Source organism: Electrophorus electricus, chromosome 26 (genome assembly GCF_013358815.1).
Source record: "Electrophorus electricus isolate fEleEle1 chromosome 26, fEleEle1.pri, whole genome shotgun sequence".
Lineage (NCBI taxonomy): Eukaryota > Metazoa > Chordata > Actinopteri > Gymnotiformes > Gymnotidae > Electrophorus > Electrophorus electricus.
In genome coordinates, this window is record NC_049560.1 from 1,270,899 (window position 1) to 1,297,924 (window position 27,026).

At 40.5% G+C, this 27,026-nt stretch overlaps 1 protein-coding gene across 2 annotated transcripts; it reads right to left on the bottom strand.

Annotated features, from left to right (window-relative positions):
• Window positions 1–1,919: 1,919 nt before the first annotated feature.
• Window positions 1,920–26,521, bottom strand: arid3a (AT rich interactive domain 3A (BRIGHT-like)). 2 transcript variants are annotated; one of them, XM_035523412.1, is made up of 9 exons: window positions 26,315–26,521; window positions 18,524–19,145; window positions 17,960–18,242; window positions 8,128–8,200; window positions 6,941–7,124; window positions 6,438–6,685; window positions 4,908–5,189; window positions 3,492–3,581; window positions 1,920–3,160 (listed from the first exon to the last, which is right to left on the bottom strand). In XM_035523412.1, the coding sequence occupies exons 2-9, from the start codon at window positions 18,868–18,870 to the stop codon at window positions 3,030–3,032; spliced, it is 1,638 nt and encodes a 545-aa protein (XP_035379305.1). In that variant the 5' UTR covers window positions 18,871–19,145; window positions 26,315–26,521; the 3' UTR covers window positions 1,920–3,029. The 2 variants fall into 2 exon arrangements, with proteins under 2 accessions (XP_035379305.1, XP_035379304.1); XM_035523411.1 differs by having other exon boundaries at window positions 4,908–5,192.
• Window positions 26,522–27,026: the final 505 nt, after the last annotated feature.

Consider the following 27,026-nt stretch of genomic DNA (forward strand, 5'->3'; position numbering starts at 1 on the left):
TAACTGGTTGAGCATACACCACAAATAACAATTTAGCTTTAGTGTTTCAATACACTTAGAGGGCAACGTATCTAAATTTTTAAGGCTCAAAATAAAGCCAGACACCATCCACTCAATGAAACACAAGGAAGTTGACTAAAAGTAAGGCAGATGGGTGAATTCAGGTAGCACGATGGCCATTTATACTCTATCCACTAGACGGCAGCATACTATCTGTTATCTGAGCTCTCAAATTACTAAACCATTAATCAAAGATACCGCATGGCATCTTTACATGTATATAGAAAGAGTTAAGAGTGGTTTGCTTTGCCATGTAACTGAAGGCAATCTGGCATCTTTTTCTAATGACAAACAAATTAACATTTTGCATCTCAGATTATGATAAACCTTAGACTTCCATTTGTTATAAAGTCTTATAAAAACCTTATATACCATAAAGGTACAAGGCAACCACATATGGCACAGGTGCTGAGTGAGATCTTAAAACCTTACATTATTAACTAGATGTGCTCTGATTTTTTTAAATGTGTGTATGTGTATATATATATATATATATATATATATATATATATATATATATATATATATAAATAATAAGAACCTGCTGTACAATATAATCCCACTGTACATCGTTCTTTTTTTTTTTTGTATCAGTTATCAATTTAATGGTGTTTGCCTGGATGATAAAATGCACTGTTGAGGTAGACAGTTTAACAGTAACATGCCTAGAAACTCATGAGGTATGCTGTCATCCCTGAGACTGTCAGACATGTTGAAGTGACACCCTTCATACATCCTTGCCTGTGTAGAATCCAAGTACCTTATAGGCTAAGGTGAAGGAGATCTTGAAATCGACATGCAGAATGAAAGAATGGAGTCAGTTTTTCAGAAATATTATGGAATTGGCTGATTGAGAGAACCATTGCCAAACCCTTGGCATAAATTCAATTTAGAAATTCCTGTTCTGGATATGCACTATAGTCCATTACACACACTTTGCCCCTCGTTCCCGTTTTAGCATGTCCCGAAAGTCACAGGATTACTATACAGACAGTTGTGTTAACTTGACTGTGGGAGTAAGGTAACCACACCAACCAGTATCTGAATTTTAAGAAAGAATTTACCTCCAAGAGACATGAGCAACCCAAGTCTGAAAACGTTAATATGTTAACATTAATATACAGACACAGGAAACATCTGCAATTGTATAAGGGAAGATGACCCTCTCCAAATGCCTGTCCAAAATAACAGTTTATAAGAATAAAGCCCAATTCTAATAATCACAACACTGGCACATTCCAATCATGTCATATATCAAATATAGGGAGCTACCCAAACTCAGTATGTGACAATCCAAAATGAAAGTTAGTTCGTGTAATTCTTTCTACCTAATGCTTAGATTACCTGGTATGCTAAGGTTAGTCTTTTTTAAATAAAAGTCGACCAAGGTATAGGTGAAAGTTGCAAGACTAATATTTTCAATGCTAGCTATGGGAAGTTCATATGGCAAGATTAATAAAAAAAAAGAACTGCTATGTATAGTATGTCAAAGCACATTTTCACTGCAACTTTTGATCCAAACAGGTCTGATTATTACATGAATTTTATGTCTGACCAGCAAAAGTGAGCCAAATAGCATGTGCTTAAGATTTATGTTCATTGGCAAAATCAATGAATTATAGTTAAAATATAAGTGATTAAATCAACCACATACTAACAACTTAGTTCATTAATTTATATATTGATGGATTTGACAGCCTTCTGAAGTATCTCTATGAAATTACACATTTTTTATAGAAATAAACTATAACATTGCAGGAGCATTTTGTTTTGCTTAAAACGTGGTGCCTTGAAGTATTTTAAATAAAATGAAACACTAACTCATGGCAGCTAATGCAGAAGGCATCTTTCTATACCAATGAAAAGAAGGCCGTTTTTTATTATTAATGACACACAGATGTTTCCAGAATGTTGGTGCATCTGCTGACCAGACAATTAAATAGTAGGCAAGCTCCTTCACACCCTGCACTGTGCATCTTAAATAGCAATTTAACAATCTGGTGTAGGAAATTTTGGAATAACGTTAATTGCTTTTGTTCAGATCTATAAGAGGGCTTACCTATGCTTGACTCCCGCTGAATTACATAAGCATCTTTGCTTGGATTTTTTTCTATTTTTCACTCACTTGTTTAAAGAGGGCTTTCTCAATCTCAAGTAAAATTAACATGATTAAACATAGTTTATATACACAGGTATGTATATGCTGGCTTGCAAAAATAGATCCTCCGGAAGTTTATAATGCAGCGCTAACTTCACTCTCACACCACATAAGCAACATTATACCCCTTTGACGTCGATTTTGAAAATAAATGACTGGCATTTTACATCTAGTAACTGTAAAAATGCTCTCCACTGACATTTCCAAAACACCACACACCCAGGTGGCCAGGAACAAAGTGTCAGAAAACACAAAGTCTGACACACTCATCGTGGTGTTGCAAGGAGTTTGGGCGAGTCTGTTGTGGCTCATGCCAAGAATCGATAAAAACTCTGTTGAAGAGATGTTGTTTCACAAGGCACTCTAGATATACACGAATAATACATGTATAGTTTAGAACCTTATTTGCATTAAATTTTATAACACTAACAAAAGTTGTATTTTGAAAATGTTCTTTACTCCTGTTAACAGGAAGCTTCATTGTCAGTCAGCAGGTATGTAAAATGTGTAAACAGAGTGCTACCTTTTCTAGTTTCTACTCCTATACTGATTCCAACCAATGTGTACCCAGAAAAGAAATAAATTATTCACAGATTTTGCATATATAATATAGGTTTGTCTTTACCGTAAACTCTTTTGTAGGTGTTTTTAAGTTCATTTTGAACAAGAGAGTCAGTAAAGGAAAGTGAACCTGAGATAGTGTGCATCAAGTGGGCTTGGAATATGTTCTTCCTACATGTATATTTTTGGCATAGGCTCAAGAAACTAAGTTTAATTTTTGGCCTTAGCTAGCTTGGCGGTGGTGAGGTGTTTAAGGTGAAGGGTTGGTAGAGGTGGATGAGGTAGGGGTCTGGGGATGCATTTGGGAGTTGCTGCGGCCTCCAGGAGCTTTGCTGGACACTCCTGATGAGGTCAGTCCCGTAGCCTGGGCATAAAGAACACCTGTAGCAAAGCAAGAAGAGAAATGGGGGAGTTGCATGCAAGTTCACTGGAAGTCTCAGAAAGTACAATATATATTTAATGACCATTATTAAATAAGAAATTTGTTGTTGCAGCAGCATAAGCACTACCTGAGCCCATATTTTAATATAAACCTCTTGCAAAAGGAAAGGCCTGGTAAAGATCTGTAAGCCATATATGAACTATACAATATTCGGCCCGGTGGAACATACAAATGCAAGTTCCAGAGACTGATGAATTATGCAAGTTCCATGAGACTTAAGTGAACAGTTTTGATTTCTGCATGTTTGGGCTGCAGCAGTCTGCCACTCACCGGTGTAGAGAACTCCATTTAGCTCCACTGACATGCTTATGCTGCTTGTGCCATTTGTGGTGAGGTTCAGGGCTGAATCCTGTCTGCCATCTGAGACAAAAGGAAACAAACTCAGCCACCTGCAAATTACTACTGATAACTCTGTTGTTTTGGGGAACAAAACAATATAGTATATATATAGTGTGTGTAATATTTTATATATATATATATATATATATATATATATATATATATATTTAAAAACAAAAAACAAACAAACACACACCCCTTTCTCCATACCTAGCCACCTTACTGAAATAATGCCACTTATACAACAATTGAACTTCAAATTAACTCCCAAATGATCCGATTTATTAGACCATTTCAGATTTTACACAAACAATATCCACACTGACTTACAATGTGGTGCCAATAATAAAACCAGAAACAGTCCAGGATAACACAAAAAAAGTCCAACAAATAGTTGCAGCCAGGAGGAATAAATCTCCTACCTGCAGTATTTCTGAGTCACATGTTCACATTTTACTATGAAATATGTCAAATAAAACCACTGTTACTTCAACCGCCGAGTTTACACTCCCTTCCCCTAAAAACAAAAAGGTGTTGCACTGCTAGTCACAGTAGGGATTCCCCTTCCTTGTCTCACACAGTGGAGTCTCACGGGTAAATTACAAGTGAAAAACAGGTTTGCATCTCTACATTTCCTGCACATTAATCTGTCATGCTATAAAAACAGTTTTTAAGACTGAGGGGGTTTGGTGTGGGAGTGCTGCTAAACGTTTCTCAGAGTTTCTAGTGAGGATATTAGAGATCTCCTCCTCTATACACTACGATGCGAAAGTTGAATGAGGTGTTCTGTGAGGTTAGCACGCTTGTGTGTCAAAGCATGAAACATTCAACTCAGGAGAGTTGCAACTACTGAATGAAGGGAAAAGGATTAGTTTCATTACGCAAGAAAGACAATGTTTTCCAATGAAGTGACTAGAGCCTTCACTGGTAGATTTTAACCACAAAATGTTCAGGTTATAAACTCCCCTTCCCTTGCTGGAAACATCAAAGTCTCTTATGAAATGAATTTAAAGTGTTGTTCAAAAGTAGTCCAAATGTTCCTATGAATCACCGCCTTAGAGAGAATCATTAGATAGAATTTACTTCCCTCTCCCGCATGCATTAAAATCAATCAGTTTTGCTTAACTCCATTACACATAGAATGTACTGAGTTCAAGCATAACCATAGGGCTCATGACAGCTGGAAATTGTAGCTATAATAAACAAACACTGAAGCTTGTGGTTAATTTTCTAGTTCTGCCTTTACTGCAGACCTGCAACAGTGGCTGTGACAGATAGACACCCATTGGCATACCCTTAAGAGAGCCTAATTGTTTAATGGAGAGTGGCCAAATAGGCTTTGATTACCTTGACTGTTGATACGGATGTTCATGGGCATTTGGGCAGTCATGGCCAGCAGGTTGTGCTGCAGCGCCCTCTGCAGGAGCCGCTGGTGCTCCTCCGCTGGCAGTGCCATCTTCTTCTCGGGTGGCTCTCCGGCCTCCAACTTGTCGCGGAGCTGCTCCAGCGCAGCCACCTGGGCGGCCATGGCGGCCTGCACAGCTGCGGCCTGAGCCGCGACCACCGGGTGACCCGCCAGCGCTCCAGAAAGCCTGCCAGCTGCCGTCACGTTAGACTGACCACCGTCGTCTTCTAGACAAAGGCCGGGGCGGGCGGGGCAAGGCCAAAAGAGAGGGATGAAAAAATAAAAGAAAGGGTCAGGGGGGAGGACAGTAGCTGGGTAAAACACTTAAAAAGGTGGGACACAAAAAGGGTGAAGAAATAACTGGCCACTTGCTTTGAGAGAATGCCACTGTGTTTGGACACTAGCTCAGTTCTGTGTGGGCGCGAGTGTTCTGAGCTAGTTCATTAGCACTTTACTCATCCTAGTTGTTGGTGACAATATACACAGACACTAAAATTTCACATACTGGAAAAAATATTTTTTACATATTTTATTAATTTATGTAACAATAACAGTAGCAATTTTTAATAAAATGCGGCTTGTTTAAATAACTACTTAGGAAGTGTTATAACTCAAATACAAAATATTCAAGTTTGCTAAATTCACAGACCAATAATATTGAAATCACAGGATGAAACGATCTGCTGGGGTTTCCCCTTTTCTGTGTTGGTTACATTTGAATTTGTTGGCTATGTAAAATCATTGCAACATGGAAACCATGTGACCTGACAGACCTGAGCCCATTAATGTAATTTCCAAATAGCAAAACAAAAAAAACAAAAACCCACAATAAAAACCCCACACACACCTCCCCATGAGCCATCTAGGTTTTGGGATAGTTAAGTGACTAATACAGACAATATATGATCAAAACCATCCTACCCACTGGGGGGCACTAGCTTGCTTCCAATGACCTCTCATTAAAACAAAAATTATCAAGGAGTGTTCGGAATGGTGGATGGTGTTTGGACCAAAAACTGGACTAGCCTGGTGCTCCTTCTTCTGGACTGTCTATGTTTGACTTTCTTTTCTCTTTTTTTTTTTTTTTTTGGGGGGGGGGGGGTATAGGGGATGACCATTTGCACCATTTTTGGGTTTGCAGTAGTGATTTTATAAAACTCTGAACCCTGACATAATTGGGCTTGGCATCCCCATGGGACATCATTTGGATTGGTCAGAGCCCCCAAGGTAACCCCAGTGTCACGGCTGTACCCTTTAGCCTAAGGCATACTGACTTATTTGCAGTTGCACACAGTGAGGTTAGGGACTTCTGCTAGTCAGCCTGAGGTAATTAAGAGCCTAGACTATAGTTATTGAGGTTGGGTTGGATTAAGTAGGCTACTGGCAGGAGTATGCAACACAGGGCATAAACACAAGGCATGTCATTCACTCAGACTCCATTGGACTGAGTCTGTGTGTACTGTCGATCTTACCCTTTTTGACTTTTTGCACAGAGGAGAGCGATGCACCATTGGTGGCCATGGAGAGGCCCATACTGGCCAGCGGGAGCTTCGGGGAGGAGAGCATTGTGGGTGTGCCATTGGGGGAGTAAGTGAAGAGGGAACTGCCAAAGCCCTGGCGCCGGCCCTCCCGTCGGTTGCTGTCTATGGCAGCCTGGAGCTCATTGGGGTTGCTGAGGCCCCGCTTGTCACATTCGTATGGGTAAAGGTACTTCATGTACCTGTACAGAGAGCGGATTAGGAAAGTCAGGTCTGAGAGAACAAGGACCTAGAATCTCAGGTCCAAAAATGGACCTAGTAATATGTCTAGGACACATCTTTAAAAGTATACAACAAACACTTTTCTATGGTAGCATGTACCAATATAAGGTCAAATGTAGACCATGAGCATCATAGATTTGGGGGTGAGTTTACGAATCAAGCACTTAAAGCATTTCCCTGTGTATCAAGCAGGCTGTAGAGTGTCAAGTACTCACTGTGTCCTGAGGGTGAAGGCAGCACTGGTAATCGAGGTGGGCAGGTTCAGGCCTTTGGTGATCTCTCTCCAGAGCTTCTTATTGATGACCTCTACCAGCCCACCCTTTTCTGTCACCAGCCGGTAGAGCATGTAGAGGTCTAGTACTTGCTTGGCCATGATGGGGATCCTGTTCACTGGTGTCCCTAAAAGGAAACAAAAGTTCCCAGATAATTAAGGGCATCCCCCCCTGCCCCCTATATAGAAATTTCTGCTTTTGGGGTCATACCAGTGGAGTCATTTTTGAATAGTAAACATTTTACTTGTCAGTTTCCATACAAAAGGTGACACAGTAAACCATATAGATGCACGGTGTGCGTGTGGTTAATCTTGAGGGTGGGTGTGGATAATGACTAAATAAGTGGCTTCCCTCAAGTGATTTACAAAGATCTACCTTTGTATTCTGAGTGAGTCTCCTAGTGTTGACACCTTCTCTGTCCCTAGAGGGCAGTGTCAGGTCAAATGAGTGCAAACATGATCCCCTTTGTTGAATATATATTGTCTGAAGTACAAAGGCTTGTACACATTTCTTTTCAGGGTGCTCAAATAAAGCATTTTCACATTGAAAGGGCATATCAGTCACATGTATACAAGAAAATAAATTGTGTGCGGGTTACTGTTTATCCATTAAAATGTGACAGAAGATAATGGCTTGATGTTTCCAAGGCCAAATACTGCATGTGCTCATGTTCACACACATACAGTAGCTTTCTGTACATTCTGGAGCCATAGATTCACTTTAGAACGCTATAAACAGTAAAAGTGTCAGCAGCCGTAAAGCAGTCAGTCATTCAAGAAATAGAGATCAGCTTGAAACCTGAGTCGAGTGCCCGTGCGTCACAGGAAGGGAAGGACAGGGGCACAAATGCAACATCTCCCACAATGCACTACGCTACATGTTGAGGGTTAGAAAAGCAGTCATGGCCACAGGAAATGCGTTTAGTCACGTGCGTCGCTTCGAGCTCAATACCTTTCATGTTCACTGAGCTCTGTATTTTGGTGATGCTGAACAAAGCTTGCCAGCAAAGGGGTGATGCAGCAGCATGAAATTCACTGCCTTCATGAATCTTAATTGCGTACTGGCGAGCAGAATTCAAAGTATAAGGTCTCACTGAAAAGGTTATTTGTTTTATGTGTGTGATCATGTACCCCTTTTCTGCATGAAGCTGAATAAGTCGTCCAGGAACTCCTTCCGGTTGGGATCGCTGTCCAGTTCATAAAGCTGTAGCAGGGAAACAGAAAGAAAAACAAACAAAAAGGGCCTGAGAATGGAAACCAGATAAACGTACATTAAAGAAAACCGCTCTGCAACAAACCACCGTTCCTGACACTATCCATGCAAACCACATACTGCACCCCAAGATGGAAAAACCACCCAATTTCCTGAGACTAAATGATACAGCAAATCAGATGAGAACATTTTATGTATGTAGAATCTTTGGGGCAATGACTAGTTAGTATCACTTGGGTTTTCATGCAGGTGCAAGTCAGAGAGAGATGGGTGTAGCCCTCTACACTGTACATGTGCCATGGGGTGGGGTGGAGAAGAGCCATTTACATTTGAAAGTAGAAGAAGGTTTTGGTGGGTCTGTAGTGCACTTTGGTATCGCGAGGAGACTTGAACAAGGGATATATTGTGTTATTTACTCACAGACGCACAATTGTATGCACAATACTGAACTTCATATAAAATTCCTAACAACAACAACAACAACAACAACAACATCATCATCTTTGTGTTGAGCACATCGAAGCAGTTTAATCACGATGCCAAAGTATGATAAAGCATGAACTAAATGGGGAAATCTGATCCTAGATGTACACCAGTGCTGAGCCTGTGATGAGTAGGCAATGATAAAACTCACACGAGGTCACATATCCTGAAAATCCAGTAGTACTCTATGAACTGAGCAATTTGCTTTCATTTACATTTGGCCAAAGGGGGAAAAACCAACTAGAAAACACCATCTGAAGGTTTCACAAATGATAAGAATTATCAAAACTACCAGAGCTGAAGGCACATATTGTCAGGTCTCACTTCTCCCAACAGTCTGTTTTGCATCAAGGGAATGCAGGAGAGGTTAATTATTACATCTCTTGCGAACAAAACATGGAGAGTAAGAGCAAGTCAGATATATTCATGGGTGAAGCAGTCCCAGGGGGCTAATGGAGGGGGAGGGGCCATAATGCAATGCAGGCTTATTTACAGAATGCATGCGTTTTTGAGGAGCACCATACCATAAATCTCTGAAATGGCTCCCCATCTGCCTCTCTCTCTTTCGCTCATCAGTGCCTTCATTCACCAATTTACAAACTGCCTGCTTTTTCCCAGCATTCCTAACCACAATACCACCAGCCCTATCAGTTAACACCATGACGAGCATTTTATAATGCAACCCTGCTGGTTCCAATGAAGCTGACTGCAGTGTTTAGCTGGGCCCACAGAACAGTGCGAGACCTGCCATGCACATTCTTTTTGATTACAACCCTCCATTCGGTCCATGAACCCGTATAGCCATAATCAATCCAGAGTCTGTACTGAATATAACGGCAATTTCTGTGGTTGCTGAAATCATCAGGTGTCCGGTGGTGTGAATAAAAGAGGAGGAATGTGGTTGAGCCACCAGTTTGATCAGTGTCATCAATACCCAGGGAGCAGGAAAGGCTTGTCAACACACATCTGTCTTTGGGAAATACAAAATGGAAGCCACTCATCTCCCATTCGCCACCCGTCTCTTCACAGAGCCCTGGCTTTATGACAGGATAGGATTATACAACCCCAGCCCCCTACCCCTATAGTGGAAACACATCTATTTATCTGCCAGTCACGAGAGAGAAAACCTCTTTCCATAAATGCTTTGTGTAATCATGCTGGTAGTGTCACAGAAAAGTCCATGAAGCAAACATGTTGATGTAATGGATCAAAAAAAGAGAAGAGGAAAGCCACAGGATGGCCTCAAAAGTATACACACCATGATACTAGATGAATCTTGAGGTTGGGAGTGAATTCTGGCCAACGTTCACATGCAAACGTATGAATTCAGATTCACAGTATGCCTTGAAGTCCCTAACCTACTTCAGAGTAACTATATCAGAGATTTAAATAAGCTTCAGTTAACCCAGACACACTCTGTTTGCTGATATCACCAGATGTGGCTCAGTGTTGATCAGAAGAGAAGTAAAGGCAAGGGCAGACACTTGAACAAGCAGTTTTCACCACCATCTGACTTCCAGTAAGTACCTCTTTGGTACAGGAGCAAGTGAGAAAGAAGACCAAATCCAACCCACAACCAACCAAGCACCAAGCCGCCTCCCCCTCCCCCAAACTGAGAAGGCCCCTACGTTATACTCGCATGACACGTGAGCTACTAGTCTCAAAAGCCTGTAACGGCATTTCACACCTGCTGATCACCTTCAAGGCACAAGAGAGGGGGCCGGGAGGAAATGACCAGCAAGCTAGTTTCAGCCTTACAGAGAAGATTTGCTCACCATGTTGCAGAATAAATAATGAAAGAGCATGTTATGAGAGCTCCATCACTCAATGCAGGGTGGGCCTGTTTGATAAAAGGGAGAGCCATTGTGTGGAAACAATAGTGTTGGCTACCATAACCCAAGGCCTCCTTCTCTGAAATTAAGTCAGCAGCAGAGACGAACACCTGCATAAATGAAAACCTTATTTCGTATCACTCTTCAGCAGAGCGAAACCTGAAACCCAAAAAGATGTGCACCATTTAATAATTCAAATTACTTTTGAATTTAGCTTTTTCGCAAGTCATGCATGAACAGGGTCCATTTTACCTCCTTCCACCTCAGTAACGGAAATTTTTAAAACACAAGTCATGTGCAATTTTGGGTCTTCTACCCATGATGGGAGCCATCTGAACACTGGGATAGCATGGTATGACAAGGAGAACACAGACAGAGGCTGGAGCCTCTGTCATGGCTGAACCGGTCCACCTGCATCAAATTCCAGACTGAGCTGATAAGAGACAAAAGCGGGCACATCAGAGATCACAAGCCAGCACAGCTCCACTTTCATCTAATGTGAATACAATTTACATGGTCTGCAAAAGCAAAACTTCCTGCCAAGGAACCAGGGAAATCCACTCTTTTCTCTACAGGACCATTGAACAAGGCTGATCTTAGCTTTAAAAAACACACAACCAGCAAAGTTCTGATTTTTTTTTTCCACAGAAAAATGTGCAGACTTCACAGCTGAGATGTCACAACCATTATTGGAACATTTCTTGAGACCGAGAATTAACCAAAAAAAAAAAAAAAAAAAAAAAAAAAGTAAGTATCAGCTCCCTTTTCAGTTCCCTTTTCACAGAGCTCGACTTGTATGCTGTCTGCACTCCGGTCTGTTGACATTGCAACACAATCAGAATCATTGATTGAGCAACCAGTCACTCAAAATAAAGCATGGCAAAGCATTGTCCTCGATTGTGCTACAGCACAGGGATCAGCAGGAGCTGCGAGTGGTACTCTTCAGGTATGAAGAGTAGAAGGAAAGGAACCGAGGGAAGAGGAAGAGAGATGGCTGGGCTAGGCTGTGAGGTCTGGGGCCCTTTCTGCTCTGCATCAGCCTACGTTTCTTTTGTAGGGGAGTGACTTGTGTGTCAATAATGGGATCTTACAGCTCTTCCTGTGCCATGGCCTCTCAGCCCTCTACATGTAGCAGCACCTGGCCTGTGAAAAAGCCTCTAATGGTTACATCTCTGACCGCATGGCATGTGCCGCACAGTCAATAAGAGCATGGACAAGCGTTTGACCTCTGCTGGGCCTTGATTTGTCTGCTTTGTACAGGCACCCCTCCTCTTGGGTAAAAGGTGATCGGGTATGCAGAGATCACCTGACCTGCATCTTCCTAGTCATTAATGTCCTAATGGTGGGGGCATGTTTAGTGTTCTACAAAGATTCTGAAATCACAAAACACTACTGCGAAGAGAATGCTTGGGATACAGCAAAAAAACGAAAACAAACAAACCACCTCAAAGATCGGGGTGGGGAGTAAATCAACAAAACTGATCATTTGGCTTTGCATGTGCCAGCAAATAAAACATCACAGAAATTATACAGGCAAAAAGAGGAACCAACAACAAAGCAAGAAACAAAGCTAAGGTACAAAGAGGAGACAGACAGGGAAAGTGCTATGCTAAGCATTTATGCAATCTTTGGTCACATTCCAGCAGTCACTCACACACACACACACACACTTTGAGATGCTGCCAGTTCCCAGAAGCCCCAGGTGATGTGGCCCTGACATACAGCCTGACTGTTACTTGCACAGTTTGACATCTTCCAGCATCTGGGGTCTCTGCCAAAACACAATTCCTCACTGCTCAGTGTACCGCTTGGCCAGATTTCAACTTGTCACGGCCTTCTGCTGTCAACAGGAAAAGTAAAATGGATCTCCTCAAGGTCATTTTTAAGCATTTTTGCTACCGATACACCTGAGAACTCCTAATCACTTAAGGACTTGACACTATAGGCAAGAAAAACAAAACCAGCTTCCATTAATTAAAAAAGGTTTTATAGCAAGTATGAGTTATCAGACATTTGATCTTAGATTATTTAAATTAGATTATTGTCTCCCTTACACTCTGTACCAGTTGCTTTATGTTCTGAACCAATTTGGTAACTGGAAAAAAGACTGAAACTGAATATAGTGGTATCAGGTTCCCCATCACTTGTCCATCAGCAGTAAGTCCAGTCAGACCTTCACCAGAGCATTCTTCAAATACATCCCTGTAGCAAGTGGTGCAAGCTATAAATAAATCTCCTAATGACTAAATTGGTCCTTCATGAGTTGTCAGATTTATTCAGTCCACCAAGTAAAAAACTCTGTGCCTTGGTTTAACATGGCTGATTTCCAAATGATGTGTTCTCAATATATTTGCCAACAGGTTATGGTAAAAGCTTGATCTAGCAAGCATGTTGTAACAGCTCTCCATCTGCCTTTAAAACATCAAAGGCAATAAATGTTTTAAAATTTGTAGGTCTTATGTAAATAAAAGAAATAGCTAGTGAATAAACAAATAAAACAAATACTTACATTAATCAAGTGTTTGATCATTTTATATACATGTTCTATATGCTGTCAGTTTGTTACGGTGTCCTATTACACAAACTTCCTAAGGCAAAAGAAAAGGGCAGAAACAGCCTTTGATGTCTCATCTGTATTGTAAATGCACCCATCAGGGCAAATGCAGCCCAGATGGACAGTAAAGCAGGCATGTCTTTAAAAATTCATTACACCCTCTATGGTGAGCTTCCATTTAAACGACTTGGCATTAAAGATTGATGCTTGCAGTAGATTGGAGGAGGCAATGACTGCTGAAACCACTGCATTAAACGAGATAACGCTGCACTTTTATACTTGTTCATTTTTAATTTTCTACATCAAAATTGCTCATTATAAGAGAAAACTTGTTTCATGTTTTTACTCATCATGTATGTTATTTGAGGGCAATCAAGTAAATGGAGCCATTGCAGATGGTGTTCAGCAGGTTCTTTTTTTCTTCATTACTTTTCATTGGTTTAATCATAACATTATGTGCAAAGTAAAGTAATAAAGATACATGTTTACTGTATGTAATTATGGGTCATGTGCAGCGAGTGCCAGCTATCAGATGAAGCTGTTCTGTATTCTTCTTAGATTGCACAACAGCACAGAGACAGACTCGCACTTGTGGTCTTCTGCCTGCCTGAGGATTGCAAGGCAGCTGCTCCGATGCAGCTCAGTCATCACTGTGACATAATCAGTCTGTTGGGGGGGGGGGGGGGGGGGGGGGGGGGGGGGGGGCTAGCTCAAACTAATTTCTCTGTGTGCTGCGCTGTCTTGTTCAGACTGCTGAAACAATGCATCTCAAGCCCAAGTTTGTGCATTTATATTTCAAACTGTATGATTAAAACAATGCTTACATTTCTAAGTTAATTTCAGCATTCTGCAAGATTCTCCAAGTATTTATTAGTATTAGTATTTTTTTTTTTTGTTTATTCTCTAGCTATCCATTTTTTATTTTTATTGTAAGTCCAAAATGATCATCAAGAATGTCATGGTGGCATTTTTAAACAATTATTGCGTTTGATGTCTTATAGGCAGATGGTGAGCTGTTCCAACAAGTGCCATGCTTGCTAGGTCTGTAATTTCTCTGTAAACCTTAATGTATGCCCTTAGCAATCAAAAATGTGCTTATTGTGCATGGACAAAAGTAACCTGACCCAATAGTTCCCCTCTCAAGCTGTAGCATGTGATCAAATGTCTTTAGTAAGCACCTAAATAAGGTTCAAAAGATCAAAAAGTATAGTTTCATTCTCATGTGTAACCACTTCTTTAATTAAAACCTCAAACTTGGCTCACACAAGGCAAATCTGTTCCCTTCGCATTAGTGCTGGTATATTCTTAGACCACTGAAATCAGTTTCTCTCATTCCACTACTTGGCCAGGCCTGACAGTTCAATCAGAAGCAAATTGGCAGTATGCCATAATGTCACATTAATTTTAGCTGTATCAAAATTAGAAGATCACAAGCCAAGTTGATAGGCTGCACTTTCTACCCTTTTCTCCCTGTTCTATGGAAAAAAGAGCTCAGGTTCTTGGAAACTTTTGGAAAAAGCACATAGATAAATGGCTTGTTTGATATCGGTTTGTCACTTGGGAAATAAAATTGTTGTCATTCTGGGCCAGAGATCATTTGGGAGGGGTTCCAACTGACATGGGTGAACAGGGATGTGTTGCTGCACTGTGCCAGAGTCTCCAGCCAGAATGGACAGATTATCACTCTCCCTCAGGCACATTCCAATCTGCCTCCACCCACCTGCCCAAAATAAACTGCAGCTGATTAACCCTTCACTTCCCACACATGTGCACGCACACACACACACACACACACACAAACACGCCTAAAAAAGATCACACACTCCAATATTTGTTGGACCGCCTTTAGCTTTGATTACGACACACATTCGCTGTGGCATCGTTTCCACAAGCTTCTGCAATGTCACAACATTTATTTCTGTCCAGAGTTGAATTAATTCTCTTCCACCCCCAAGATCCTGTACTGATGATGGAAGACTTGGACCACTTCGCAAAGTCTTCTCCAGCACATCCCAAAGATTCTCAATGGGGTTCAGGTTTGGACTTTGTGGTGGCCAATCCATGTGTAAAAATGATGTCTCATGCTCACTGAACCACTCTCTCACAATTTGAGCCTGATGAATCCTGGCATTGTCATTTTGGAATATTCCCCTGCCATCATGGAAGAAAAAATCCATTGATGGAATAACCTGGTAATTCAGTAGTCAGCTGACCTCATTCTTTGGGCACATAATGTTGCTGAACCTAGACGTGGGGTTGCTGCAGTTGGTCAGATCATAGCACTGCCCCCACAGGCTTGTATGGTAGGCACTAGGCATGATGGGTGCATCAGTTCAGCTGCCTCTCTTCTTACCCTGATGCACCCATCACTCTGGAACAGGGTAAATCTGGACTTATCAGACCACATGACCTTCTTCCATTGCTCCAGAGTCCAATCTTTATGCTCTCTAGCAAATTGAAGCTGTTTTTGCCAGTTAGCCTCACTGACAAGTGGTTTTCTTAAGGCTACACAGCTGTTTAGTCCCAATCCCTTGAGTTTCCTTTGCATTGTTCATGTGGAAATACTCTTACATTCACTACTAAACATATACCTGAGTCCTAATGTTTTTCTATGATTTGATTTCACCACACGTTTAAGTGATCGCTGCTGATGATCACTCAATATTTTTTTCCGACCACATTACTTTCTCGAAGATGTTGTTTCCCCACTGTCCTTCCACTTTTTAATAATGCGTTGGACATTTCTTAACCCAATTTAAATAGTTTCAGCAATCTCCTTAGATGTTGTTTTCTCTGCTTGATACATGCCAATAATTTGACCCTTCTGAAACAGATTAACATCTTTTTCACGACCACAGGATGTGTCTTTCGACATGGTTGTTTAACAAATGAGAAGCCACTCACTGCATCAGTTAGGGTTAAATAACTTGTTGCCAGCTGAAACAATCAATCACCCATGCAGTAATTATCCAATGGGAGGCTCTTACCCATTTGCCTAGTTAAATCCAGGTGATGACCTTTTTTTTGGCCAGGCAGTATTAAAATTATATATAAATATAAAAGCACCATCAGTTCAATCCTAAATTTTCCCCCTACAGTCAGTTTAGATTAATCAGTTTTGTTCAGATAACATGTTTTGATGTTGCCTTACTATTCTGTCTGAGTTGCAACAAATTGTAAATTGAGTGAGCAAGGTTAGTTCAAGTAAGAAAAAAAGATGTTGAGATGTTCCATTTTGCCCCTGGAAAAAAGCAAAGGGGTGGGGAGACTGTAGGATCTGTAGCATGAGCCATACATTACACAAGCTATCCTACACGGCCCAACAATTGTGTAACATTATCTTAGAGAGACAGAGTACTGCACCTCTAACTGTCACCAATATCCACATCCCCTGGTGACTACATATGGAGATCTATCTACGGGCACAGCATTTGATAAAGGTCGAACAGCATTCATGTGCCAGTCTATATGAACAAAACAACTGTCAGGCTTCTCAGAACATCCCTCCCTTATGGCCCATTAGCTGCAGATGGTTGACAGCGTCACACCATCTTTCTCCTCCACAAGCATTAGCTTTCATTCACAAAAAGTCCTTATTAGCTTCAAATGACAAGACATGATATAACACATGATATGATTATATGATAATACATTTCACAAGCTGACCCTGGCAACAAACTCAAACATGGGAGACACTAATGTTACAAAAGGGTACAATTTGGTGCATATCCTTATACAACTGCCAGTCTGATGCAATCTGAGATTTTTTGAGTCAAAATTCAAAACCCAGGATGATATTAACTGAGAATGAAGACTTTATGTCTTGTTGAAATGCCATGGGAAAACACTTTGGTTATTAGTAATACAAATCCAGCTTGAGGACCTTTTCACTTCCTCTAATCAAGAATGAATGCACAGACATCCAAACCAGCTGTGTTAACTCATGCCTGAGCTGATCTCATTTATACATACTGGTATTACATTTACATTTATGGAATTTACCTGATGCTTTTATCCACAGCAACTTACAGACAGAAGAACCTTTGTTTAGGACTATGTCATATTCTCGTAATTTGGAATGAGTAGATATGAGTAAATGTAATACATTTTTTGAATTCTAGTTCTGAAGTACGATTCTAGTTCTGAAATACAACTTGAGCAATTGAGGGTTAAGGGTCATGCTCAGGGTCCCAACAGTGGCAACTTGGCAGCAACTTGAACCAGCAACCTTCCGATTACGAGTCAAGTACCTTGACCACTCAGCTACCAATGCCCCACTCAGGGCAGGGCCTTTGTGAACTCTGTTCAATTCTCTTTCCATTCTAGTTTAATTTCCCAGCAGGACCCCTCAGTTGATAAATTTGTTTAAAATCATATACCATGTCACTTGGGAGCTTGCCACATGTCTGTCATCCAGCTATGCAATCACAGAAATAAAACTCTGCACTAGCAGCACAACTGACACTTGAGGCATGTGGGTTCTTCTTTGCTGTCACTGTGTAGATGACTTGTGAAAAAAGTAGTTAGAAAACACATAGTGGGGAAACACTATAGTTATTAGTTGCTGTACTGAGCCGTTACCATGCTGAGCCAGTACAGGTTACAGCTACAAGTGTAGAATGTATTTTGGACAGTCTTACTGTTGTGGTCTGTTTTTGCCCTATATAAATTAAAGTTGAATAATAAATTTAAATAGCGGAGTTGTCTTTTTGAAGTTCCACGTCAAAAACATCTGTCAGCATGCATTATACCCCTCTCCAACCTCCCCACTTTATAGCACCTGAAACAATGCTTCACTCAGCCAGCAGACTCCACAGCAGGACTGGCTGCATTTTCTTAGGCAGTATATGGGAGCATCGTTGGTGACGTGCAAAGGCCTACCTGTCTGAACTGCTCCTCGTACGTCCAGTCGCCGTGGTCCTGGCCATGAAGCTGTCCGTGGGAGGACTGGGAAGTGGGGCCCGAGGTCCGGGGCTCGGGGGCAGAGCCTGCCCGGGCCTTCAGCAGCTGGGCATGGGGGTGGAGCTGCCGATGGGGCAGTAGCAGGATGCCTCGGCCTGGAGCAACGGCCTCACGACCAGTCTGCAGGCCTTCGTCGCCCAGATCTTCATCGTAGTCTTCCTCCATCTCTCCCTCAAAGTCATCCTCATCCCACTTCTGCTTTCTGTTCATACAAATGTTAAATACCATGCATCTTAAGCACCTTTCACAATAAAGCACACAAGAATTAGTACAGACAAACACTGCTGTTTGTCACTTCAGAACTAGGCTGATGAATCTTTTGGATTATTACATTTACTCATATCTACTCATTCCAAATTACGAGAATATGACAGTCCTAAACAAAGGTTCTTCTGTCATAAAGGCTAGCTTATGTAGATTTTTAGTCAATCAAAATGTAATGTAATGCAACATGTAAGGGGGAAGACGTATGCTAATAATTACATTTGCGCCTCCTCCTCTGACCCCATCATGTCTTTGTATTGCTCATCTCCCTCCTCCTCCTCCTCCTCCTCCAAATCCTCTTCTTCCTCCTCATCAGCACTGCTGCGTTCCGACATGGGGCTGTTGGCTGTCTGCTGCTTCTGCAGTCCGGCTGCCACGGCTCTCATGGCCGCTAGCGCTGCCATCTGAGCGCTCTCTGTGTCAGAGGTGGAGCTTAGCTTTAGCTCTTCTTCTGTGGTGGCGGAGGTCTGCAATTGCCCTGCCTGCTGTTGCTGCTGCTCCATCTCCATGAGCAGCTTGGCCCGCTGTTGCCTATGCAAGTTCTCCATCACAGCCTGTAGCTTCATCTCCAAGGATACAGGATGTGCTGAGACTCCGCCTCCTTTGCTTCCCCTCCCAAACAAGCCAGGTGCACCCTCTAAATACTTGGCTCTTATTTTTCAATACACAAGTCAAAAACCTAATGGCCACACTCCCAGAAGAGCTCACAAAATACTTCCTACTGGCAGAGGGAAACCTCGGAGGTTGTAGAAGACGAGGCCTTTTAGTATGCTACAGGCTACAGCAACCTTCAGAGAGGAGGTGCTCCCCCCCCACACAGAATGCACAGCTTAAACAGAGCCTGAGGAAAAGAGAAAGAGAACAGGCATCAGTGAACGTGTGATAGAACATCCTAATGAAAACTCTCCTCCAACCACCTGCGTTCTTCTCTTTTCAAACCGCATATTAGAAAATTCTTGCTGCTGACATCACTATACCACTTGCATCACATTACACACTATAGACATGAAATACCATATAGATAAAAGAACTGCATAAATATCATATACCATGTACATACATACACCAGCCAATGGTACTTTCCATCAAGTACCATTCAATGAAAGGTCCACTCCATTCTACCAAAAGAAATCTTGCTGTAATTGGAAACGTAGATTTATAGCCTCATGTCATATACACATTACTGGCTGCAATCTGTTTCCTAGTTTGACTAATAGAAGGTTATTAAGAGAGAGAATATACACACAGCCTACTCCACAAACAAGACAAGTTACTTTTTGAAGGGGCATACATCAAGAATTCAGATGGTGATCAGTTAGTTTTAGAACACTACTTTGCTTGAGAACAACTTTGGTGAACACCTGCTTCTAAAGTAAAAAGGTTTTATTCCTCTTATAAGTGTAATAACATAGGTTTCCAGGAGGAATCAAAGCAAAATGGTAAAAGTGCATCATGAAAATCTTATACAACGCTAATGCAGTGACCAAATATTTTTCCCCACAGTTGCATTATTTCATCTAGCAAAATATATTTTAAAAATAAATAAATAAAAAACCTGGAATTCCGCCTTAAACCTTTGAAATTCGTGATTAAGTGGCACAGTAAGATAGGTGGTATGCAGGTTAAAATTACATTGATATACCATGACTAACATCGCAAATTTGCATTTAGTAAAATCCTGAGTTTAAATTAAAATGTTCTACTTTCTTATGTTGTAATACTCAGTTCTACGCTGACTATTTCTTCTTTATTAGGGCCCATTCGTAAAGTTGGAACAGATACTGCGCACTGGTAAAAATTACAATTCTGATATTGTTTATCCAAAACAACCTGTATACTGCTAAAATAATAATTATAGTAGGTAAACTAAACAGCTATTAGGTATTTGAAAATAATGTTACATGGGTCTCTTAAATGACCATGTATAGCAAGCTTAATCACCACACAAATGTAGTCTCCATTTTAGAAAGGTTCATCTCTTTCATTCATCAAGCTGTAATTGTGCAACACTCACACAACAGGCTATACCAGGAAGATTTCTTTACTAGATGTTACAGAAGATGCTACATTCATAGACTCGGGTCTTGCTTATGACACACAATACCCTAAATTCTCCATGTGTCAACTGTGCCACAGAAGAAATGTGGAATATGCATCTGTTCAACACAGAGGTGGACTGACAATAATACAGTGCTGTTACTGTGTGCAAGTCCAAAAGCACTCCAAAAAAAAAACAAACAAACAACACACATACACTCATATAAACACAAACAAAAATGCTGGGACATTAAAAATAGTCTACATGCAGACTAAGAAAAGTTAAAAGACAAATGAGAGTTAATGAGAAATAGTAACATAAGGGAGACTACAAGCAATGCACAGAAATATAACTGATGGAAGAATGGCATCCACTAGGAAAGTTTTCACGGAATAGAAATACTCTCCATATATTCACACTGCATTCATATATTACACAGCACCAACATGCTACAGCTTAATACTGCATCATTAGCCTGGGAGTAGTGGCCCATGCCGCTTAGATGCCAATGAGGTTGAAGTCAGGGAGAGTCTAGGTTCATCCTACACGACCCCCCCCCCCCGACTGCCACGGGCACAAGGGATGAATGGTGGGGGTGGGGTGGCTGGGGGGAGTAGCCAAGATCGCAAGGTCTGAGCAAACAGGACAAGAGATAAGGAAAAAGCTAAGGGTCCAATTCCACACAGATAAAGACCCATATCCACATCCCCGGCATACAGCGTACAGATGACTTGCCGTAGCACAGCTGATCAAAACCATAGGCTCTGTGCCATCTCTAAACAGACACGAAGCTTGCTGTGAATCAACACTCTATCTGACCAGACAAAGAGCCCTTGTTTAGCAAAAGCTGCACGGGCCAAAAATAAGGGGTAGTAAAAATAAAAACAAGGCAGAAAATGAGCAGGGAAATTCTGCACATGAGACTAAACATATCCAATAAAGTGGAAGTCATGTTTACTATATCAAGCTGTGGATGTTTATATGTTGGTGCCTTGCAAAAAAAGGGGGAGGGCCGTTCTTTGGTTACACTATTCAGCTCTGCTCTCAAGGACAGGATGTAACAGCACAGACCGCTGATGTATACTTTCAAAAAGAGCTGGCTACCATGACCTTAGCGGCACCATGTGAGAAGCAGCAAAAGAGCTGCACACTGTCGCCAGACAGATAAACGTCAGCACGGAAAATAAAATAAAATGCCCTATTCATTCAGCTCAGCTCTGCTGGAGGAAGGCATACAGGAGCCTTTCAGTTTCCTACAAGTATTCCTTCAGTGGAATGCTAAATTACATCCACTGAACACCCTAACAGCAGAAAGAGCATGCGCCCAGACAATGTCACATACTAGAAAGAAGCACAGAGCTGTCCACAGTCTGTTAGAAGGAAAGGGAAATCTAATTAATGTGGCTAGGCAATCAAAGACAGGCTCACTTCCAGTAATGTAATTTATACAGATCTCCATATTCTGTTCAGCCATTTTAGGAAGACTGCCAGGCTTGACCTCTTTCCTAAGAAGTGCTCAGGTTAAGTCAGCAGAATAGAAATGTCTGGAAAGTTGACAAAACAGGTAAACATTTACCAAGCCCTTACCCAGACAAACAAACAAAACAAAAAACCCACCTCCACTTCTGACTCCTGAACCTAAACATTTCTGTGAGTGACTAGTAGAACACTAGCAATATTAGACTGGTTTTAGAATTGATGGAAGATGATGTCTTAGGCATTACCATTTACCATTCAAGTGATAAAAAAAGAAAAGTTTTATAAGTAAAAATCTATATTATAGTACACCGTTTTGTTATTTCAGAATATTTATTGAAAGCCTGTACTTTTCTCTACCATCTTTCTTTAATCACCAAGCCCAGAGAGAAGAAAAATAGCTAAAAACATTTTTTAAAAAGTCTGCAATAACATATTTTCCAATTTGTACTGCCAAGAGGGGTATAAGCTTATCTTTACCCAAATAGCCAAACGGGTGGGAAAAGTGTGACAATAGCATACTGACATTTCAGATTCATGTTCTGCAATTCTGTCACTTTTTTACTCAGGACCACGGTGACTTTTTTACTGTTTGAATCAAGACTACATCGCAACTAAAGTAGTAAGGGAAGGAGTTCGATCACAGCACACAACTGTCACAGGGAAGTTTCCTGGTCTGACTAATATCTTGTCAATTTACTTCTGAAACAATTGAGATTTTATGACCATCTGAAGACATGGGGGGCATAAAGTGTATAAACTCCTGGAAGGGGACAGGTTCTAGAAGCTGGGATGCATTTGGTCCATATTATTATACAAACACCCTTGGGGATACAACAAATCATAAACAGTGACAAACACTGCAGAAAAAAGGGGCAATTCAGCAGTCGATTTTCCTTAGTATGTCTGAGGCAAAATACCAGCTTCCCAATTATGTGAATGGCAAGAGTTGCATGGTTAAGATGAGATTGGCAAAAGTACCCCCCTCTACTGAATCATCTGTCCTGAGCATGGTCAGGACTAGCTGAACGCAAAGGATCTCCCGCTCAAAAGGAATAGTGATCAGCTGGGCAGCATTCCTGCATAGCTCATTCCCAAAGCATGGAATCACCGCTTTCTGGCATGAGGGTAGAAAAACTGTGCCAAAGACACTTTAACATGTGCATCTTGGCAAAGGAACAGTTGAGCACTGGCCAAGTCACTCATTTGCTCTCCTTTCAGCGGTAAAACACGAGACAGGCGTGTTCAGAGGCCAGCTGCCCCATACCTCCTGTTCTGTAAACACAGCTAATCTCTCAAAGGTTACTTTGATGCTACTGAACGGAGCCAAGCAACAATAATACCAATCACAGTGATATGGCACAAAAACAAACAATAATGTTATTGGACTTATAAACTCATGGAAAGCCTTTCTGAAGACACAAACCACAAACTTCTTTTGTGCCACACAGAAGCTCTTCCCAGGAGCCATACACAACCAAACTCCATCTATTTTGAAACATAAGGGGTATGTTTTAATATAAACACAGCTACACCCCCCCCCCCCTCCTCCCCTTAGCCCAAAGTACTGCAAAACCAGAAATCTGACACTCTTTCTGCCTGGTAACAGAGAAACCTGTTCATCCAGCTTCAGTCCGGATTTGAAATTCTTAAAAAAGAAAAGATAAGAGAAGAAAGGAGCTTGGAGTTCACTGTGATCATCGCAGATGAAACTCTGTAAGGACCTTGGGGCTAAAACTCAGACCCCCCCACCCCCGTGCCTCATCTCATCAATATACAAAATCCATGTGCACCACCCTACTCCCTCCTTTACAGACAAACTCCCCTCTTAGTTGAAAAGCAAATACTCTGCAGCCAAGTTATTTACTCCTCAGACACCTGCTTTATTTGAATTACAAAGCCAGATAAGGATGAAGCCATGGAGACACATTTGAAGATGACACAATATGACTGTCCACTCTTACATTTGTCTTCTCATACTTTTCATACTACATTCACCACAAATATCTACTAAGATGACATAGTTGCAAGTAGCTCGGTTGGTTAATAATTTGGCTGTCTTTCAAACATCTTAAAATATTTCACACATTTAAGTTTCAATACAGTGTTAACATAGTATAAACATTTTAATTAATATTACTTTATAAATAAAATCAAGACCATCAAATGAAACATCAAATCAATATTATCCAACACTTGAAGCACATCTCCCAAAACAAAAAATAAATCACTTATATCTTCTTTATTCTGCAATGAACTACATTCACATACACCAGCACACAAACCCATTCAATCTAAGAAACAGATGAATTATTCCAGAAACAGAAGGATGGGTTTCAGAAAATCAGATCCCAGGTGCAGACCAAGATGAAAAACTGCAAAAATGCCTACACCTCAAAATGTCCACAAATATGTTAACAGCCAACTTTTGCTAAGAATGTAAGGCCAAATCACCATGTTTGTCATATTGCAAATAGGGTGTTATTACTACAAAGCTGAATTGGAAATCTAATCCATTCCATACATGTCTCATTGATATGCATTTCGCTTTAACAGGACATGTTATTCATTAGGTGACATGCGCTACGCAATCCATCTTTTAAAGAGCTCAACCTGATCGCTGACTATTTGATTTTAACCCACAGAGATACAATCATAGACCAAAGGCTGGAAGACTTGGATGCCTGAACACTTTATTTGGTTAAGGGATTTAAGGTAAAGAATGTCCAAGTAATATGAAATATGAAAACAAATATGAAAACAAAGATAAAAGCACTTTTCACATAATTTAAAAAGGTCGCTGTGATGTGTATTCTCTATTTGCAACTAAAACAGTTATGCTCAATCCCTAAAATATATAAAATATTTACAGTTACCAGTAACAGCAAACTACCAACAGTTTTATTCTGTTGAAAGCAGTATCAAATATTGGATTGTTACCCCATTACTGTATCCTTTAAATCAATTTAGGTTTTCATTGTATAAGAAATGTTCTTGGCAAACTTCTGCTTATACAGGTTTTCCATATTAAAAACGTGAATGGTTTATGCGGGTAAATAAAATCGTTAAATAAAAACCTAATGCCACAATGAGCTAAACAATGAAAAGCAGTAGGAACAGTAGGAGTGGCCATGTGGCGATTCCACACTTCTAAACATCATGCCATTTAAACAACTGTGAAATTTTCTTGAATACTGGTTTGCACAATTGTCATGATACACAAAACAATTTGAGAAATTTCCTATTTGTTTCTTATTCCGATTACTCGTCGCAAAACTACGCGCGCACACGTAATAACCTTTCGGGTGTGCATGTTCTAGTGGTCATAAGAAACACGTGCACTGCACATAGCTTTCGGGTTTCTGACATAGCGCTTCTGTTTACGTCAAACCGGAGAAACAGCACGCATGTATTAAAGCAAAATTATAATAATAATAATTATTATTATTATTGTTATTATTAATTAATTAAAAATAAATATAAGAACAAAAATAAGTATAATGTATAAAATAGTTTAAATTTGACTAGCCTATAGACTTCTTTATATACGTTTTGTAGGCTGTCCCATGAATCCCACGATCAGCTAATCTTATTGTCTATGTGTTCAGGGCTCCTCCCGATTTGACTATTCTAATTTAGTTCAGATATGTGTATAAAGCTGGCCAACAGAATATTCATGTATAATATAAGCCTACGATTTATAATCTACAGCAGAGAGAACGAACATAGCACTGGTATACCTTGTGTATCGTTTATGATCATTGAGATCATATCTCGAAGAGTTTTCCTTCCTTCTACGTTAATGTAAAAAATCTTTAAATATATTATTCTGTCTCCATGAGATTACCAAGTATACAAAATACCCCTTTAAACGTCGTCCTGCATCAATCCTATAGTATTTATTTGTTTCCTATGCACCTGTGTCATCTAACTTACCATCGGTGAAAAGTTCTTTCACGTTTAGCTACAAACGTGTAAAGCCAATAACGCTTAGGGTACAGCAACAATCAATACTCCACTTCCCCAATCGAAGAATGAAAGATAATCGAAGTACCGGCTATAGATTGTGATATGTGAGGTTACTTTAAACAGCATGCTGTATAATCTAAACTCACCTTAGCAAAAATAAATTACATTCCAGAAATTCCTCTACAGTTATAAAGGGTGTGCAAATATGTACTCGGACTCATCCTCTTACTGTCGATATCCAGTTTAAGCAAGCTTTGTTGTCTTTATTCGATATTTTATCAACTAGTTCATGCAGTGCGTCGGAGGGCCAATAGGGCAGGGCTATATAAATACATTGTAACATTGCAACTGATACCAATCATGTTGTTAGTGGGTTAAGGTACAACGGTAGTTATCGGGTCCGAAATAAAATGTACAAAAATAAAACGTTTGACACGTTTGCTTTTGAAAATAAAGAGATGAGACAACAAATCATACTTTTTAGCGCAAAAAATACAACCGAGTTTAAAAAAAACCCCAAAACTCACCAATTCAGCTTCCGTTTTGTTTTTTGCACTCTTGGGAACCGGAAGCAACATTCCTGATTTCCCTGTAAAAACAATGCGCTCGTGACGTACGCTTATTAAATATTTGACGTAGACTATATTCCTCAATGCAGTGTGACGGATAACGTCTATGTAGTAGCCTAATACGATGTTAATTAAACCTGATTTCAACATATGAGGTAATTTGGAAGTAACATCGCATCTATGACTAATCTGAGGCGTGTCCACGGTCGCTGAGTAAAATCATTGGTTGACAAACAGCAATCAGATGCAAATTCCAAAGCTCTGACTCAGGGGAGGCCAACCCTGCCCCCATCACGAGGAAACGTGTACAAATATCATGTTGTGTTGTCCGTGACATCTAAAAGAGTCATCGAATATGTATGTATAGATATTTTAAATATGAACATTAAAAAAAGAGTTGTAATGGCGCTCACACAAAAATGATCCAAAGCTTCAAGTCAACGTGTGATAGACATGCGAGTTTCTCTTATGCATGACATTTGTGTCCATAGTGAGCTATAGAACATACGCTAGGCGTACAATTTTGGCGACGTTCCCTAAAAGCGATCTTGGACTCTTTGACCTTGCTTTTCAGATCAGCAGTCATAAAAAGTCCCCTACGTGAGAAGTACAACGATTTGACGTTATCGAGAAATTATGTTAATTCACATAAAATCAGCGGAGGTCATTA